At 44.1% G+C, this 20,644-nt stretch overlaps 1 protein-coding gene across 1 annotated transcript; it reads left to right on the top strand.

The window, feature by feature from the left end:
* The first annotated feature begins 211 nt into the window (after positions 1–211).
* On the top strand, positions 212–16,893 carry LOC311104074 (mitogen-activated protein kinase 1-like). The gene is made up of 9 exons (XM_084145736.1): positions 212–604; positions 2,517–2,699; positions 4,123–4,312; positions 4,980–5,096; positions 5,217–5,331; positions 6,960–7,091; positions 10,086–10,195; positions 15,422–15,550; positions 15,697–16,893. The coding sequence occupies exons 1-8, from the start codon at positions 402–404 to the stop codon at positions 15,539–15,541; spliced, it is 1,170 nt and encodes a 389-aa protein (XP_084001862.1). The 5' UTR covers positions 212–401; the 3' UTR covers positions 15,542–15,550; positions 15,697–16,893.
* Positions 16,894–20,644: the final 3,751 nt, after the last annotated feature.

Here is a 20,644-nt window from a genome sequence, read left to right as displayed (position 1 = left end):
GACTAAAATGTAAATGTAAAATGTGTTATAAAAAAAAAAATGTCCTGGGTGTGGGGAAAATGGGGAAATAAAGGTTTTATCACAATCAACATCACATTGGATCACTTTTATTTGGGTTGTTTTAATTTTTCTATTCAGCCTGCCATCCAGATGGTGTCAGTAACGCATCATAGTTGGGATGTCAACCGCTGCTGAAACTCCAAAGCAAAGAAGACTACGACGAAGAACTAGAAACGAATCCATTTACACACTCTGGAGGGGGGCCTTGATCGACTCGTCTTCATCCGTCAACGAAACAAGGAAATATATTTAACCTTCCAATCAACCTGAAGTCAATTTTAGAGTTGCGCCAGGCCCCCTCCCAAATATTGACTGAAAATAGTAGATTTCTAGACTGAATCATGGCGGATTCGAGCAACAGTGCTGTGGCGGCTGGAGCCATAGGCTCGAATACTGGTGCCGCCGGGGCTGTTGCGCCGGAGGGAGCGACTGGAGCTGCGGGGATCAAGCCCGTGTTGGAGGTGGTAAAGGGGCAGAACTTTGACGTTGGCCCCCGTTATGTCAACCTCTCGTACATCGGGGAAGGGGCCTACGGAATGGTTTGGTAAGAGAAAATATACGACGTTCGCCGTAAAAACATTGACTTCAGTATAAAAAAACAAGCCAGCTAAGCTTCGTCTGAAGGCGTTGGCTAGCTCCCTGCCTCCTCATATCGCCTTTTCATTGACATAATAACAACTATCTAGCTGTAAACGCACAATTCTGCACCTACCCTTGTTGTGTATTCAATTGCACTTAACGTTACCACTGGTAGTGAGAAACTATTTCTACGTAGTTAACTGGCTAGGTAGCAACAGATTGCCAGCGTTTGGCTCACTTAGCTAGCTACACTAGTAGTTAGGTTAGTAGGTAGCTACTAGCTAGCTAACGTTACATTTACATTTACGTCATTTAGCAGACGCTCTTATCCAGAGCGACTTACGTTACGCGTTGTGGTTTTAGTATGTCCTGATTCCCGCTATTGTATCCCAGTAACGTGCGCAATTGCATAAAATGAACAATCTAGTTTCTACAAGACACAGCATACGTCATTTGTAGTAAACAACGCTATCTAGCTAGTTTGCAAACTAACTAGCTATATAATAACCGCAGGCTAACTTGCTAGCTAACAACGTTAGCGTACAATTAGCTAGCTAAGTCGCTAATAGGCGTGGTTATTATGAGGCTGCCAAATTCTTTTTCAATACAGGAAGTGGCAGGAAGTGATTGCGCAGGTCTTTGTAATCTTGATACAGTATAAACAGTCCAACGTTCACACAGCTTGAGTCGTTTTTTGATGGGCCTACTGTTACTAGCTTTTTAGTTAACCAACCTCACTGATGATAATGACGATAACACTTGTTTTCTAGTAGAAAATGTCTCGCGAGGTTTTCTGTGCAATGTTGCACAGTGCACAAGGTGCGCGTGAGAATTGTTTAAGCGAGATCAAAGATGGAGTTAAGCTCGATTTCAGATGTTTTCATTGGTCCTTTTATCCAAGAGGAAACTGCACTTTACAGCTCCAGCTATATGCAGTATCAACAGTTTATCTACCTCTGGCACACCATTGCATGCACACCACACTCTGAATAGTTTATAGACCCGAATATTTTTTATTTTTAATGGCTCAAGAACTTTTACATTTCCTTGACAGTTTTATTTGCTATGTTGTCAAATAGAGCCAAACCCCTCTTCTGCAATGGTTCCTCTTAGTTGGTCGTCTCATTGTGCTCATGCTCAGGTGTCAGTCATCACTGTGTCAGTATTATAAAGAACTGCCATGTCATATGTAATGTGCTGGGCTTATTGTGTTGTAACTGGAGCCCTCTCTTCCCCATCTCTCATCTCGCTCTACCCCCCCCCCCCCCCTCCCCCCTCCCCCCCTCATCTTTCTCTCTCTCTCCATCCTATCTCGCTCTGTCTCCTAACTCTCTCCCTGTCTCTCTCTCCATCCTATCTCGCTCTGTCTCCTCTCTCCCTGTCTCTCTCTCTCCATCCTATCTCGCTCTGTCTCCTAACTCTCTCCCTGTCTCTCTCTCTCCATCCTATCTCGCTCTGTCTCCTAACTCTCTCCCTGTCCCTCTCTCCATCCTATCTTGCTCTCTGTCTCCTCTCTCCCTGTCTCTCTCTCCATCCTATCTCGCTCTCTGTCTCCTCTCTCCCTGTCTCTCTCTCCAATCCTATCTCGCTCTCTGTCTCCTCTCTCCCTGTCTCTCTCTCCATCCTATCTCGCTCTCTGTCTCCTCTCTCCCTGTCTCTCTCTCCATCCTATCTCGCGCTCTGTCTCCTCTCTCCCTGTCCCTCTCTACATCCTATCTCGCGCTCTGTCTCCTAACTCTCTCCCTGTCTCTCTCTCCATCCTATCTCGCTCTCTGTCTCCTAACTCTCTCCCTGTCTCTCTCTCCATCCTATCTTGCTCTGTCTCCTAACTCTCCCACATCTCTCCCTCTATCTTCTCTCTCCTCCACCCAACCCAGCTCGGCCCATGACGGCATGACAGATTCTCGCGTGGCCATTAAGAAAATCAGTCCATTTGAGCACCAGACTTACTGTCAGCGCACCCTGAGGGAGATCAAGATCCTGCTGCGGTTCCGCCATGAGAACATCATCGGCATCAACGACATCCTGAGGGCCCGCCGCATCGAGTGCATGAGGGACGTGTATTCTTTTACCCAGAAAGGAAAGGGAAAGGGGGATACCTAGTCAGTTGTACAACTGAATGCATTCAAATGAAATGTGTCTTCCACATTTAACCCAACCCCTCTGAATCAGAGACAGAGGCTAATGGGGAAACTGTCTGTCTCTCTCTGTGTGTGTGATCTCTGCACATTACTAGTACATTACTAATGGTGGGGGAAGGCTAAATAAATACAGCAGAATAGGCCTAATTTAAAATAATAGTGATAAAGGAACCAAAATATGCTGGGTAGTGCATGCCCAGCGCTCATGGCTGAACAGTACCCGGATTGAAATTGGAGTGGGAGAGAAGGTCAACGCTCTTTTTTTAAATTTATTTGTTATTTATTTGTTATTTATTTTTTTACATCCGCTCCACTCACCTGCAAAATTACGCAAGCATGGCTCCTCGCTCCACTCAGCTCACATGCTCTGGTGTGGTATTAAAAAATATGTACTGCTTGTCTCCAGTCATGTAAAATGAGGTAGAGTTGCATGAAATGGGTTTATCAAAGGCTAGTTTTTCTCGGATCTGCAAATACCATGCTAGATTTATGCAATGCTTTTATTATAAAGTAGATATTTTCACCCCCTACCCTTGTCCGCTGTGGTCTGCAAACCCATAACCTTCTGGCCTGCAGCCCTGCGCACTATCAAAATTGCTACGCTGCTATGTAATGTTTACGAGACCCATACGTTTCTAAAACTGCATATCTAAGGCTCTGGTCTGTCCTAGGAGTGAGGGTAAACATGTTCTCTGCTATCCACCTTGTTTTAATTATTATTTAGGGTATAGGGGAGGGTCACTTTTTTTACGTGTTCAGGGAGGATCGGGTACAAATATATTTTACTGAAGGAAGGGCCGTCCATTTTCATTTCAGAGAGGTCCGATTTTCTCCAGGTATCCCTCATTTATAAATAACGTACAGTCCCTAAATGTTTTGCATGAGCTCAGTATTTCCTTGATGAAAACAAAGGGTAAGAAAATTTAGTAATTCCATGCAGAAGCATTGGAAAATAAACAAATTAATTGGTCCTGCGCCAGAGCGGAAATTACTGGAAGTGAATATTAGCTATACGGGGGGAACTAGGAGATATTATGATGGGTGTGTAAAGACCTTTATGCTTTCTGAAACTCCACCAAAAATTCACACTTAACACATGGAATTGGTTACAGTCAGGTTCAAATGGATATGTGGATGTTGGCCTGTAGTGCCCGTAACTGTCATATGCCTCCTCATCCACTGTTGGCCCCTTGAATGGCGCCACCTGCTGGTTCCCAGCGGTATAGTACTGAACCTCATGGAGACAGACCTTTACAAGCTTAGATCTAACAGAATAACATGGGTTAGGGTTAGGGTTGGGTCCCTCTCTGTTCGTTAGGCTCCTTAACCCCTTGATTCCCAGCTACATAGTGCAGGACCTGATGGAGACAGACCTGTACAAGCTCCTGAAGACCCAGATGTTGAGTAACGACCACACCTGCTACTTCCTGTACCAGATCCTGAGAGGCCTGAAGTACATCCACTCTGCCAACGTGCTGCACCGCGACCTCAAGCCCTCCAACCTGCTCATCAACACCACCTGTGACCTCAAGGTAATAATAACCAGAATACTACTACTAACCCTAACCCTATAACTTCAATACTACTGCTAACCCTATATCTGCAATACTACTACTGCTAACCCCAACCCTATAACTGCAATACTACTACTACTTACCCTAACTGTGACCTCAAGGCATGGTTAGCTACCCCCTATCCATTGATCTAAGACCAGGGCCGATATTTATAAAGCGTTTCAGAGTAATAGTGCTGTTCTAGGGTCAGTTTTGCCTTGTCAATTAATGGACAGGAGGCACTTCTTCTCTGAGACCCTTATGAATACGCCCCTGGTTACCCTAGCTATCACCCAATCATAACCCTAACCATTTGGGAGTGGGGATATCTAACCTTGGACCGGTGGTTAGGGTCCATCTTGTGAAGAAAATGATCTACTCTATACTGTATAGATTGATCTTAACCAGAAGAGGGCGTAGTGGGGATTTTCTGGCATGAACAGGGGTGTATTTATTCCGCCGAATCTGTTGCAAAACGTTTCTTAAGTGGAAGCAAACAAAACGAGGAGGGACTTAACTGAATTTGTCCAATACAAACTCTCGTTTTAGTTGCAAGCAAGTGTTTGGACTAATGATTACACCCCAGGTCATTGTGTGTACATGTCTGCATGCTTCTCTGCGCGTTTTAACGACCCTCCTCTGTCAGATCTGTGACTTTGGGCTGGCACGGATAGCTGACCCAGAGCATGACCACACAGGCTTCCTGACAGAGTACGTGGCTACGCGCTGGTACAGGGCCCCCGAGATCATGCTCAACTCTAAGGTGTGTGTGTGCATTGATTCCATGTCTGTAGACCATGTTTTCTCTGTCAGGGCTACTCCTAGTCCTTTGATAGTGTGTATGTGAATTAATGTGTTTGTTCTAACTGTGTGAGTTGTTCAGGGCTACTCCAAGTCCATTGATATCTGGTCAGTGGGCTGCATCCTGGCTGAGATGCTGTCCAACAGGCCCATCTTCCCTGGGAAGCACTACCTGGACCAGCTCAACCACATACTGGGTGAGAGAGAGAGACACAGGATGCGACCCAAATGGCAGCCTAATCCCTATCTAGTGCACTTCTTTTAACCAGAGATTTATGGGCCCTGGTCAAAAGTAGTGCACTATATAGGGAATAGGGTGCGACACTCGCTTAAACTTTTGCATGACTTGCTGTGTGCTCTTTTCCGAAATATCCTTGACTTTGGCTTCTGTCTGTGAGAAGGGGTGGACATGGCTGAACTTACCTGAACTTGCCTTATACACTGAACAAAAATATAAACGCAACAATTTCAATGCTTATACAGGTGATATAAGGAAATCTGTCAATTGAAATTAATTAAATAGGCACTAATCTATGGATTTCACTACTGGGAATACAGATATGCATCTGTTGATACCTTTTTTTTTAATGTATAGGAGTGGATCAGAAAATCAGTCAGTATCTGTGTGACCACCATTTGCCTCATGCAGCGCGACATCTCCTTTGCATAGAGTTGATCAGGCTGTTGATTGTGGCCTGTGGAATGTTGTCCCACTCTTCAATGGCTGTGCGAAGTTGCTGGATATTGGCGGGAACTGGAACATGCTGTGAGCATCCCAAACATACTCAATGGGTGACATGTCTGGTGAGTATGCAGGCCATGGAAGAACTGGGACATTTTCAGCTTCCAGGAATTGTGTACAGATCCTTGCGACATGGGGTTGTGCATTATCATGCTGAAACATGAGGTCATGGCGGCAGATGAATAGCACGACAATGGCCTCAGGATCTCGTCACGGTATGTCTATGCATTGAAAGTGCCATCGATAAAATGCAATTGTGTTTGTTGTCTGTAGCTTATGCCTGCCCATACCATAACCCCACCACCACCATGGGGCACTCTGTTGACATCCGCAAACCGCTCGCCCATACGACGCCATACTGTCTGCCATCTGCCCGGTACAGTTGAAACCGGGATTCAACCGTGAAGAGCACACTTCTCCAGCATGCCAGTGGCCATTGAAGGTGAGCATTTGCCCACTGAACTCGGTTACGACACCGAACTGCAGTCAGGTCAAGACCCTGGTGAGGACGCAGATGAGCTTCCCTGAGACGGTTTCTGACAGTTTGTGCTGAAATTCTTCGGTTGTACAAACCCACAGTTTCATCAGCTGTCTGGGTGGCTGGTCCCAGACCATGCCGCAGGTGAAGAAGACGGATAGAGAAATGAACAGTAATTTCTCTGGCAACAGCTCTGGTGGACATTCCTGCAGTCAGCATGCCAATTGCACGCTCCTTCAACTTGAGACATCTGTGGCATTGTGTTGTGTGACAAAACGGCACATTTTAGAGTGGCCTTTTTATTGTCCCCAGTACAAGGTGCACCTATGTAATGATCATGCTGTTTAATCAGCTTCTTGATATGCCCCACCTGTCAGGTGGATGGATTATCTTGGCAAAAGAGAAATGCTCACTTACAGGGATGTAAACACATTTGTGCACAAATGGGATCTCATGAAACATGGGACCAGCACTTTACATGGTGTTTATAATTTTGTTCAGTATTAATGCATTTCCTATTTCCATTTTCAAAGTGTTTCAACTGTTTGCTACATTGTGTCCTACTGAACAGGACCCAGGTGTAAAGTGTTTGATTGGTTGTGCAGGCATCCTAGGCTCTCCCACTCCGGACGACCTGAACTGCATCATCAACATGAAGGCTAGGAACTACCTGCAGTCTCTGCCTGAGAAACCCAAGATCCCCTGGAACAAGCTGTTCCCCAAGGCAGACAGCAAGGGTAGAACACACACATTATTGCATTACATTATAGTAATTTATCTTACCCAGAGCGACTTACAGTTAGTGCATTCATCTTAGGGTCATTAGGTAAGACCGTCATAGTAAGTAAAACTGTTCCTCAATAAAGCAGCTATCAGCAAAGTCAGTGCAATGTTTAGTGCAAGAAAGGGAAGTACAACAGGATTTTTAGTTTTTTTCACACATGTACACATTCTCACATGCTAACACACAAAATGCATACAGTGAGTGAAAAAAGTATTTGATCCCCTGCTGATTTTGTACGTTTGCCCACTGACAAAGACATGATCAGTCTATACATTTAATGGTAGGTCTATTTGAACAGGGAGAGACAGAATAACAAAAAAAATATCCAGAAAAACGCATGTCAAAAATGTTATAAATTGATTTGCATTTTAATAAGGGAAATACGTATTTGACCCCTGTGCAAAACATGACTTAGTACTTGGTGGCAAAACCCTTGTTGGCAATCACAGAGGTCAGACCTTTCTTGTAGTTGGCCACCAGGTTTTCACACATCTCAGGAGGGATTTTGTTCCACTCCTCTTTGCAGATCTTCTTCAAGTCATTAAGGTTTCGAGGCTGATGTTTGGCAACTCGAACCTTCAGCTCCCTCCACAGATTTTCTATGGGATTAAGGTCTGGAGACTGGCTAGGCCACTCCAGGACCTTAATGTGCTTCTTCTTGAGCCACTCCTTTGTTGCCTTGGCCGTGTGTTTTGGGTCATTGTCATGCTGGAATACCCATCCACGACCCATTTTCAATGCCCTGGCAGAGGGAAGGAGGTTCTCACCCAAGATTTGACGGTACATGGCCCCGTCCATCGTCCCTTTGATGCAGTGAAGTTGTCCTGTCCCCTTAGCAGAAAAACACCCCCAAAGCATAATGTTTCCACCTCCATGTTTGACGGTGGGGATGGTGTTCTTGGGGTCATAGGCAGCATTCCTCCTCCTCCAAACATGGCGAGTTGAGTTGATGCCAAAGAGCTCGATTTTGGTCTCATCTGACCACAACACTTTCACCCAGTTCTCCTCTGAATCATTCAGATGTTCATTGGCAAACTTCAGACGGCCCTGTATATGTGCTTTCTTGAGCAGGGGGACCTTGCGGGCGCTGCAGGATTTCAGTCCTTCACGGCGTAGTGTGTTACCAATTGTTTTCTTGGTGACTATGGTCCCAGCTGCCTTGAGATCATTGACAAGATCCTCCCGTGTAGTTCTGGGCTGATTCCTCCATTCTCATGATCATTGCAACTCCACGAGGTGAGATCTTGCATGGAGCCCCAGGCCGAGGGAGATTGACAGTTCTTTTGTGTTTCTTCCATTTGCAAATAATCACACCAACTGTTGTCACCTTCTCACCAAGCTGCTTGGCGATGGTCTTGTAGCCCATTCCAGCCTTGTGTAGGTCTACAATCTTGTCCCTGACATCCTTGGAGAGCTCTTTGGTCTTGGCCATGGTGGAGAGTTTGGAATCTGATTGGTTGATTACTTCTGTGGACAGGTGTCTTTTTATACAGGTAACAAGCTGAGATTAGGAGCACTCCCTTTAAGAGTGTGCTCCTAATCTCAGCTCGTTACCTGTATAAAAGACACCTGGGAGCCAGAAATCTTTCTGATTGAGAGGGGGTCAAATACTTATTTCCCTCATTAAAATGCAAATCAATTTATAACATTTTTGACATGCGTTTTTCTGGATTTTTTTGTTGTTATTCTGTCTCTCACTGTTCAAATAAACCTACCATTAAAATTATAGACTGATCATTTCTTTGTCAGTGGGCAAACGTACAAAATCAGCAGGGGATCAAATACTTTTTCCCCTCATTCACAGTTTTCACATACATTTGCAAGCATTACATGCATACTCACACTTTCCCTTTTCCTAGCTTCACTAGCAGCCCATTCTCCTACTCAGGTGTGAGTTGATGGGAATACCGGCTTTTGGTACACCGAGTAGACTTCAACCTAGTTAAAATGGTGACATTAGGTGTCTATCCTTCCCTTTCATGTGGGATTTATGGATAATCTATTGATTTTTGGAAATAACTATCCCTTTAAAGGTCATGAACAGTAAAAATCATGTTTTTCATGAAATTTGATGCTATTTGGATGAAACAAGATAGAAGTATGATGACCAAAGTATGAAAATGACTTGCTTCTACATTTTATAAAGTTTGATCATAAAGTTAGTGGTCCCCTCCCCCATGTCAAACACTTGGATTCAGGGGGTGGGATTATTAAGGGGATAGGGTGACATCACCCTAACTCATTTTAATACACCAATGGTAACATGATATTCTCTTACCTAATTTAAGTAAGTATGGCCTTGTAACCAACATCGTCGAAGGCATGTTTGCAGAGCGGCATGGTTTATATAGCTAGATAGTTACTCTGCTGGTGCCAAAATGCAAATATATAATTAAAATGGTACACTATTAATCTATGGCAAAGATACTTGTATGTCTCCCCTTTCATCTGTGTCTGGTGTTAGCTAGTTACTGGCTAGCTAGGTCTTCAGCCAGCATGGAACAGAAGGGAGGAAGGGTCGTTCAAAACACTGACGCAGTTGTCAAGTCAACACATCCGTCAGTGTTGCTGTGAACCGCATCCCAAGAGACATGCCAAACATTGATGCAATTTCGATGTTCTTTGAGTTGCTTTGTGAATCACTAACTTAGCTTGAGATGATTTTACTGCAACACTGCATCCAAGTTGCTTGACATAGGCGTTTCAAAGAGCTGTCCATCAAGGTGAGCTCATGAATATAAGCTCCCCACCCACTCATCCTGTCTTTTCAAACTTCTTGGTAGATGGCCATGAGAGGGGGAAAATTCATTTTTCTCAAATGTTGAACATTTTATATCCAAAACAAATATTATGGGTGATATTTTAGTAACTCAAAAGGCTATTTTACATGGGAATCAGAATGACTGTTCGGGACCTTTTAACAACACTCTCCCATCTCTCCCTCCAGCCCTGGATCTGCTGGGCCGCATGTTGACCTTTAACCCTATCAAGCGCATCACGGTAGAGGAAGCCCTGGCTCATCCCTATCTGGAGCAGTACTACGACCCCACTGACGAGGTATGACAGCAGCAGCCCGTCCTCACATACGGTATTCCCCTCACATGCTGTAGTGCCCTGTCTATAAACAATCTAAAGCCCTTTTCACGTATGAAATTTGGTTCCCTGGTTCGGTTTCCTGAAGCGTTTGAGAATTCTACAAAATATGTTTTGCTTTCACAACACCTAAAAATAGACCACATTTTACATGACATTAGAAAGCGAGCTTGTTTTCAACAGGCGTAAAGTTCCACGCCGCAATACCTGATACTTTGGTCCTGGATTGTTGTCCCACTACTCCCGCAGGTCCAGGATTTGTTTCAGCCATGTTTAGTTTACGTTCTACACATGCTTTATAGCACGGATCAGTAGGGATGCGCATCTTTCCCTTTCAAGACGTTTCGATGCGTATCTAGATACATGGGCTCTGATACGATACAAGAACGATACGTTTTAGTTTGAAGCGATTCGGTTTGATTAGAGAACAAATCGATGCGATACGATTCGATGCACTAACATTTGTTGCATAAACACATTTTCCATTCTAAATTAAAATATGCTGCGGCTGGATCTCATGAGCTGTGTGTGTGTGTGTGTGTGTGTGTGTGTGTGTGTGTGTGTGTGTGTGTGTGTGTGTGTGGGAGCAAGCCCCGTTCAGCAGGTATAGCCAGATGAGTCGTCTCCAGTAGCTTACTTTTTTCCCAGTAAAACTCAATTTTCAACAGCGTATAGATGGTAATACCCTAGCAAATTACATAAACTCTGCAAAAAAATAAACGTCCTCTCACTGTCAACTGCGTTTATTTTCAGCAAACTTAACATGTGTAAATATGTGTATGAACATAGCAAGATTCAATAAGTGAACATAAACTGAACAAGTTCCACAGACATGTGACTAACAGAAATGGAATAATGTGTCCCTGAACAAAGGGGGTGTCAAAATCAAAAGTAACAGTCAGTATCTGGTGTGGCCACCAGCTGCATTAAGTACTGCAGTGCATCCTCATGGACTGCACCAGATTTGCCCATTCTTGCTGTGAGTTGTTACCCCACTCTTCCACCAAAGCACCTGCAAGTTCCCGGACATTTCTGGGGGGAATGGCCCTAGCCCTCACCCTCCGATCTAACAGGTCCCAGACGTGCTCAATGGGATTGAGATCTGGGCTCTTCGCTGGCCATGGCAGACCACGGACATTCCTGTCTTGCAGGAAATCACGCACAGAACGAGCAGTATGGCTGATAGCATTGTCATGCTGGAGGGTCATGTCAGGATGAGCCTGCAGGAAGGGTACCACATGAGGGAGGAGGATGTCTTCCCTGTAACGCACAGCGTTGAGATTGCCTGCAATGACAACAACCTCAGTCCGATGATGCTGTGACACACCGCCCCAGACCATGACTGACCCGCCACCTCCAAATCGATCCCGCTCCAGAGTACAGGCCTCGGTGTAACGCTCATTCCTTCAACGATAAATGCGAATCCGACCATCACCCCTGGTGAGACAAAACCGCGACTCGTCAGTGAAGAGCACTTTTTGCCAGTCCTGTCTGGTCCAGCGATGGTGGGTTTGTGCCCATAGGCGACGTTGTTGCCGGTGAGGACCTGCCTTACAACAGGCCTACAAGCCCTCAGTTCAGCCTCTCTCAGCCTACTGTGGACAGTCTGAGCACTGATGGAGGGATTGTGCATTCCTGGTGTAACTCAGGCAGTTGTTGTTGCCATCCTGTACCTGTACCGCAGGTGTGATGTTCGGATGTACCGATCCTGTGCAGGTGTTGTTACACGTGGTCTGCCACTGCGAGGACGATCAGCTGTCCGTCCTGTCTCCCTGTAGCGCTGTCTTAGGCGTCTCACAGTACAGATATTGCAATTTATTGCCCTGGCCACATCTGCAGTCATCATGCCTCCTTGCAGCATGCCTAAGGCACGTTCACGCAGATGAGCAGAGACCCTGGGCATCTTTCTTTTGGTGTTTTTCAGAGTCAGTAGAAAGGCCTCTTTAGTGTTCTAAGTTTTCATAACTGTGACCTTAATTGCCTACCGTCTGTAAGCTGTTAGTGTCTTAACGACCGTTCCACAGGCGCTGTTGCGCCTTCTTCACCACACTGTTTGAGGTGTTGGCAGCTGCATAGGCTATTCTCGTTGAGCAGTGGCAACCTACTCTCTCTGTCCATTGCCGTTGTAATCTACTGGGAAGCCAACATTTTCCCAAACTGGAGATTTTAAACGATGATGGAGAATCCTCCTGGTTTATCGACCCCACCACTCGCCATTGTACAGAACAAGGTCCCGGCTGTGCATCACAAAAGGACAGTTTGAAATGCGCCAATTAAGATTTTAATTTTGATTACAATGTTCGCATAGGCTCTAGTTTCAACGGAATAGCCTGAAATGTATTTTTCAGCTCAGATGTACTCGAGGCATTCAACACAGCGTATGCATAGCCTTATAGGCCTAGTGTTTTTATATATTTTCTTTAATGTATTTATTCGGGTTCACAGTGCGGACCGAACCGAGGTCCCTGTACAGAGTGGTTCGGTACGAATACGTGTACCGTTACACCCCTAGCTACTGATATTCCCTAGGGTTGTTCGGCATGCAAAATTACTTGTAGATTAATGACTGTCACAGTTACATGCTTAGTTCGACACTGAAGGAGAGGACGCATCAAATATGAGATTTTCGGAAGGTAGAAAGAAAGTAATATGAGCAACAACAAAAACTGTGAATCAGCAATTCGTAACGTTTGAATCAATTTTCTGACCGATGCATTTGCATTTGGTTCGGTTTGGGGTCCGTGGACCAATGCAGTTGTATCTTAAACATTTGAATCAGGGACTGATGTGAATCGTTACATCCCTATGGATCAGGGTACCAAACGCTCCAGGATCATATGTGAAAGCGCCCTAAAGTGTTTATGATTTTGTGTACTGTTTTGAGTGTACTGTAGCCTATTTCTTGTATACTGTTATTACACTTAATAAAATATACTGAACAAAAATATAAACGCAACATGCAACAATTTCAATGACTTCACTGAGTTACAGTTCATATAAGGAAATCAACCAATTGAAATAAATTCATTAGGCCCTAATCTATGGATTTCACATGACTGGGCAGGGGCGCAGCTATGGATGGGCCTGGGAGGGCAAAGGCCCACCCACTGAGGAACCAGGCCCAGCCAATCAGAATTCATTTTTCCCCACAAAAGGGCTTTATTACAGACAGAAATACTCCTCAGTTTCATCAGCTGTCCGGGTGGCTGTTCTCAGACGATCCTGCAGGTGAAGAAGCCGGATGTGGAGCTCCTGAGCTGGCGTGGTTACACGTGGTCTGCAGTTGAGGCCGGTTGGATGTACTGCCAAATTCTCTAAAACGACGGAGGTGGCTTATGGTAGAGAAATGAACATTCCATTCCCTGGCAACAGCTCTGGCGGACATTCCTGCAATCAGCATGCGAATTGCACGCTCCCTCAACTTGAGAGATCTGTGTCATTGTGTTGTGACAAAACTGCACATTTTAGTGGCCTTTTATTGTCCCCAGCACAAGGTGCACCTGTGTAATGATCATGCTGTTTAATCAGCTTCTTGATATGCCACACCTGTCGGATGGATGGATTATCTCGGCAAAGGAGAAATGCTCACTAACAGGAATGTAAAGACATTTGTGAAAATTGAGAGAGATACGGTTTTGGGATATTTTATTTCAGCTCATGAAACATGGGACCAACACTTTACATGTTGCTTTTATATTTTTGTTCAGTGTATAAACGCAACATGTAACAATTTCAAAGATTTTACTGAGTTACAGTTCATATAAGGAAATCAGTCAGTTGAAATGAATTAAATAAGCTCTAATCTATGGATTTCACATGACTGGGAATACAGATATGCATCTGTTGATACCTTTAAAAAAATTAATTGAAAAAAATTGGGGGTGGATCAGAAAACCAGTCAGTATCTGGTGTGACCACCATTTGCCTCATGCAGCGTGACACATCTCCTTTGCATAAAGTTGATGATGTTGTTGATTGTGGCCTGTGGAATGTTGTCCCACTCTTCAGTGGCTGTGCGATGTTGCTGGATATTGGCGGGAACTGGAACACGCTGTGAGCATCCCAAACATGCTCAATGGGTGACATTGTCTGGTGAGTATGCAGGCCGTGGAAGAACTGGGACATTTTCAGCTTCCAGGAATTGTGTACAGATCCTTGCGACATGGGGTTGTGCATTATCATGCTGAAACATGAGGTGATGGCAGTGGATGAATGGCACGACAATGGGCCTCAGGATCTCGTCATGGTGTCTCTGTGCATTCAAATTGCCATCGATAAAATGCAATTGTGTTCGTTGCCCGTAGCTTTTGCCTGCCTGCCCATACCATAACCCCACCGCCAACATGGGACTCTCAGTTCACAACGTTGACATCAACAAACCGCTCGCACATACGACGCCATACTGTCTGCCATCTGCCCGGTACAGTTGAAACCGGGATTAATCCGTGAAGAGCACACTTCTCCAGCGTGCCAGTGGCCATCAAAGGTGAGCATTTGCCCACTGAAGTCTGTTACGACTCCGAACTGCAGTCAGTTCAAGACCCTGGTGAGGACAACGAGCACGCAGATTAGCTTCCCTGAGACTGTTTCTGACAATTTGTGCAGAAATTCTTCCCTTGTGCAAACCCACAGTTCCATCAGTTGTCCGGGTGTCTGGTTTCAGATGATCCCGCAGGTGAAGAAGCCGGCTGCGGAGGTCCTGGGCTGGCATGGTTACACGTGGTCTGCGGTTGTGAGAGCGGTTGGACGTACTGCCAAATGCTCTAAAATGACGTTGTAGGCAGCTTATGGTAGAGAAATGAACATTCAATTCTCTGGCAACAGCTCTGGTGGACATTCCTGCATTCAGCATGCCAATTGCACGCTCCCTCAACTTGAGACATCTGTGGCATTGTGTTGTGTGACAACTGCACATTTTAGTGGCCTTTTATTGTCCCCAGCACAAGGTGCACCTGTGTAATGATCATGCTGTTTAATCAGCTTCTTGATATGCCACACCTGTCAGGTGGATGGATGGATGGATTATCTTGGCATAGGAGAAATGCTCAGTAACAGGAATGTAAACAAATTTGTGAAAATTGAGAGATACGGTTTTGGGATCTTTTTTTTTTTTCAGCTCATGAAACATGGCACCAACTTTACATGTTGCGTTTATATTTTTGTTCAGTGTAGTATTTTCATTGTGTATAGCCCGTAGCAGAGGAGCCGTTCACCTTCACCATGGAGCTGGATGACCTGCCTAAGGAGAAGCTGAAGGAGCTCATCTTTGAGGAGACAGCCCGCTTCCAGGCCACCTACCAGGGCTCCTGAGACATAGAGGTACATACACATACATACTCGCATCACTCCATAACGATTACTAGAGCTTTATAAAAGATAGGTGGGCATTCTGCTCACACACACATGCAGACACTTTTTTGCTGTGATTTTTGTGATTTTTATCTCCTGTTCATTTTGTGTTTCAGCTTTGAAGACGAGTGACCAAGCCACACGGAGGCTTGGAACAGGAAGACTCTAAACGACAAGATACAAAAAAAACATATATACAGCATACAAAAAGGACCAGAAACATGTACATTTAACTGTTTTTTTTTCTTCTTCAATTTCTATCGTGGGAAGCTGTGTTTTTATTTTATTTTTGGTGGGGGGGGGGGGGGGGACACTGTTGTCTACTTAAAGGAAAGATTCACCCATTTTGAATGTTATATTATTTTTGTGCATCTCCGAGTGATGTGCTATTGATTCCCGGGTTATTTCATGTTTTCATGTATATCTGAGCTATTGCCATTCAAGCAGGCAGAAATTCGGACGGTATGGCGTAGCTCTGCGATAAAGCCGCTCTCATTACACTGAAAGTTGATAGAAATACGACTTTTAGATCGCAAAAACGTCTATAATGCATGTTCGATACTGGCCGATGTCATGACTCTGGAGGTTGTCTGAGCCATCATATTTTTGCAATATTCCTACCTCGAGAAATGTGTAATTAAACAGAGGGTCCACCCTATTTGTCTGCCTCTTTAGTCCATGGCCGTTGCAAATGTCAGACTCCACTCTGCGAGGCACATCGATCTGCAGGTTAAACATGGCGATTTTACAACTAACTATTTCACATGCTGAGATTGACTCTGGTATTATTGTGTGTAGCTACATTTGCTAGCTAGCTTGCCAGCCAGCCCATAGAGAGCATTGCATTGTGGGTTTTGTAGTCGACTTGAGCTGCAGCAGTTTTCCACAACTATTTTCACGTTGTTACCAACCTTATTAGAACAACAAAATGAAACATTTGTTCACTAAAAAAAATATTGTTCTCAGTGTTATTTAACACTGTAAATGATAGGAATTAGTGGTTTTGGGTGGATATTTCCTTTAAGTACTACTGCGCTCATTTTAACCACCATCAGGATACTCTTCCCTCTTTCTCTTCTTTTACTGCTTTTCTGTGTGGAGTGTTGTACTGTTTAAAAAGCAAGAACTTAATCTTACTCCCATCTGACCAACTCCATTTACCACTCTCTTCCCTGTGAGCCTGTGTTCTCTCTTTTTTTCCCTATCTCTGTGAATCTGTTCTTTCTTTCCATCTCTCTCACTAGTCACCGTATATGTTACTGTATTAACCAACTGTCTGTCTTGCTCCATGGAATTATTGTTAAAAGGGCGGGGGGAAAAAAGGAGATAGACGGGCGCTAGTTGGGTGTGTACATACAAATGGTTTTGTTTGTGATCTCATGGCGGTTTGGTTTGTACACCGTTATTTGAATGTTTATGATCAGTCAGGAGTCGTATTTGTATGTTTTGAAGTTTATATTTGAGAATAATTTGTAGTTTTTTTTGGAACACTGGTTTCTAGACATTCTTTACTTGCGAAAACAAACATGTTTTATGGGCATGTTGGTAGTTTTTCTTCTTTGTGATGTTGTTCATCTGAATGATACATTCTTGAAATGTACCAAGGTAGCAAAGGGAGAATGGGATGGAGGCATGGAGCGAGACAGCGGAATGGTTTGAATCGTCTCCATCCACACTTATTCAAAGAGGACGTCAGAGTTTTAAGATAGAAATACATATCCTAGAACAGGCACGATTACCCCACATCTTAGAATAGGGAATCACGTCAGCATTTCTAACATTTCTTCTGACTCACTAACGCCGATCAGCGACATGCCACTCACCGGTCCTTAAATGGGAGGTTAAGAAAAACTGCCAATCTTTGTTGGAGAGGGGTACCTATAGTATGTCTCTCTTCTCCCAACACAAAATGTCACCAAAACCAAATTCAAGTTGAAATCAGCCGCCATATTAGAAACATTCAAATTTCTCCTCTCTCTCTGCGTATTTGCCATTCACCTCTCTCCTCCCTTGTCTGGTATTATTTCAGGGAGGACAGTGGATGTGTAAATACTGTATTCAGTTAGTTGTGGAGGGTGGCAGGCAGAATCAGCAGATATACGGCTGATATTTACTTTACGCTTGTGTTAAACTGATAATGGTTGCCACGGTTACGGTGTCTATGGTAATTGGCTGATTTGGTCTTTGTTTCCTCCTAATGTGCTGTGTTTCATGGTGGGCGTCGCTCAGAGCTTAACGCATCGCTGTCACATTTTCCACTCGCATCTAACAGTGGACCGCTCCATTTTTCAGTAGTACGTCCTCAGAATCCATAAGCCTCTATTCACGGTAGAAGTGGCCCTATTTTCAGATCAGGGATCAGTTTAGCCTCTCCTAATCCTTATATTTAGCCATTCGAGGAGGCGGATAGTAAATCTGAGTCCATGGCTGTGTTCAGTACGTTTTTACGTTCTGGAACGTTCAATTGAACAGAAACTGTACTGAACGAGCAGTTGAAAAACAGGGAGGAGGAACAGTGTCAGCATGGCTTCTGCCCTTTTTAAAACGTTGTCAGTATGAGCAAACGTACCTCTAAGTCTGTTCAATAATGTTTTGGGGAAATGTGTCGTTCAGTACAAACCGTTCCGCAACGTAGCAAATGTTAAAGCGAACTGAACGCACCTCTGATCGATCAGTGCATATGGGCAGTATCATCCATTCCACACCCCTCAATTACCAGCCATGCTTTACTCAAAGGGCTTTCCCCCTCAGGTCCCACCCACCTTCCGCTTATCTCGCTTCTGATTGGCAGAGACCTCCCAAAACACATCCCAGGTTGCGCTGCCATTCGCTGACTCATTTATTTTTCGATTTCCTCCTGTACATTTTTGTTTGCGTCTCCTCCCTCCTCTTTTTCAACCAATCATGGATAGAAATGAAATCGGATCTGATTTAAAGGGGAGGAGCATTGCTTGAGTGACATCTGTCAGTCATGTTGGGGGAAGAGGGGGTTATTCGCGTCAATCATGTGACTCAATCAGCGCACCTGCACTTTGCCACACTGACCAAACTTTTTCCCCTTCTGTTTTTTCTTGTTTCGTTTTTTTCAACCGTTTTAGTCTTGAGTCAAGACATGGGCCTACTCTTTTGCTCTTATTTTTATTTTTAAAAAATTATCCCTCTCCATTCTGCTTACGTATTCTGGGCTGATTCTTCATGGAATCTCACTGGAGCCCATCACACTTTTTGAGTGTGTGCGTGTCAAATGTCTTAACACACATTGCAGTGGACCACCCTGGTCCGCACTGTTTCATTGTGTGTGTGTGTGTGTGTGTGTGTGTATAGTCAATGGTTGAAACACAGACACTACTCCAATCGGCAGTATGTATGTGTCTCTCTGCGTCTGTGTGTTTATCTTTTTGAAACGCACTCCAGAGGCTTTCCCCTTCTTTCTATTTGCATGTTTGGATTCTTGTGACTGTCTGTCGTTCTCTGACCAAAAGCTGCTTTACTACCCCCCCCCCCCCCCCCCCCCCCCACCAGCGACACGACCCAACTGACCACCAGTCTCACTGGAGGACCATGCGAATGAACCAACGGGACCATGTTTGCAATACGCAGTCACTCACTTTTTCACAGACACACACATACACACCACATATGCACACACGCACGCAATGCATGAATAAAAAATGCATAGTGAGTCCGGTTTCTAAATAATGTCCTTTATAATTGGCTGTTCTTATTGCTATCGTTGTTATATTGGTGTGTTTTTTACATAAAGGGAGTTAATTAGTATTATTAGTATGTTTTTATTTCTCTTTTTTGTTTCTCTTATGGGTGTGCTATAACTGGCAGTGTTTTCACTCTTTCTGGAACCTATTTTTCCCCTTTATTCTTTTAAATTAAGATGATATGCCATATGAGTAGGTTGTCAAAGAGATATGAGCTGATGAGGGTTATCGTCTATGTATATTCTATGGTAATTATGAATTAAACAATTAACAAATAAACAAAATTATATACATATAATAAATACAATTCCTGATACTGGTAAACTGTGTTTGTTGATTTTCTTGATGTATGACTTATGGTCTGTTTTTGTTACTACTACTGAATGGCAGTGTGGACAGCGTTATAGAAATATCTTAGAAGAGTTGTGAATTTATGTAGATGTTAACGTGTCACAACCTGCTTATAAGAGTAATCTCTCTCCTGTTCCGAGCCAAGCTGTCTGGTTGGACAACTCTTCTTACACCTCTTCCTCTGCATGCGTTCGGTATTCTCCCACAGCGCTCATCCTCTGTTTACTTCATCAAGGTTTGGGAATGTGTAAATCAAGGCTAGACTTTAGTTTAATAGCTAATGCAGGACTGAGTGAAAGACTGCATTTGATATGCTGGATGGTTACAGAAGGCAAAGGGCACTAGCATGTCTTACATTTTAAGAGTACCTGCTTCGACTGGACCTTGGATTGTGTGTGACCTTGTCAGTTGAGGAAGGAATGCTATACTGGGGAGTGAAAGATTGTTTCTCTGGCATACATGCTATGCTGTTGATTCTCTCAGATGTATCTAGTTCAGTTACTGTTGTTTGATACCTTTCAGCATTTCTATTGACGTAAACAATGCTGTGCTATACAGTATTCTGCTGAATTTGCATCCCTGTGTGTGAAAGTGCATTAACATAGCTTTTGACACCTATCCATTGTTAGGTACACTGTGTGTGTGATAAAACTGAGTTTACAAACCCATCCTTTGTTAAATACAACCATCTCAACCTGCCATGCATCAACGCTTGCTCACACGGCCTTTACCAGCCTATACTGTTAGCTCTCTCATATCTGTTGCTAGAGGTAACAGCCATTCTGTTATCATTACGTTCATATTCCCACCCATAAACGCATGTTTATGATGGACTAGTATTCGTTAACTGATTTTAAAGCTTTGTGTGGGTCCAAGTTACAGAGAGCGAAGGAGATAGGGTTGACTACAAACACAACCCAGGGAGGGAAGGAGAGTAGCGTTAGGTGAGGTTATGAGTCCAAGTTTTGCTAGGCATTCGAGTGCAAGTAATGGGAGTGAC

Source organism: Coregonus lavaretus (assembly GCF_964263955.1).
Source record: "Coregonus lavaretus genome assembly, chromosome: 28".
Taxonomy (NCBI): domain Eukaryota; kingdom Metazoa; phylum Chordata; class Actinopteri; order Salmoniformes; family Salmonidae; genus Coregonus; species Coregonus lavaretus.
Note: the sequence above shows the minus strand (reverse complement) of the source record. Positions and strands in the feature narration are given on the sequence as shown.

Excerpts from the sequence above, each read along its gene's own strand:
- LOC311104074 (XM_084145736.1), top strand. The coding sequence starts at position 402 with ATGGCGGATTCGAGCAACAGTGCTGTGGCGGCTGGAGCCATAGGCTCG. Across the intron at positions 2,700-4,122 it reads ATCGAGTGCATGAGGGACGT|CTACATAGTGCAGGACCTGA; the intron begins GTATTCTTTTAC and ends CTTGATTCCCAG. Across the intron at positions 7,092-10,085 it reads CCCCAAGGCAGACAGCAAGG|CCCTGGATCTGCTGGGCCGC; the intron begins GTAGAACACACA and ends CTCTCCCTCCAG.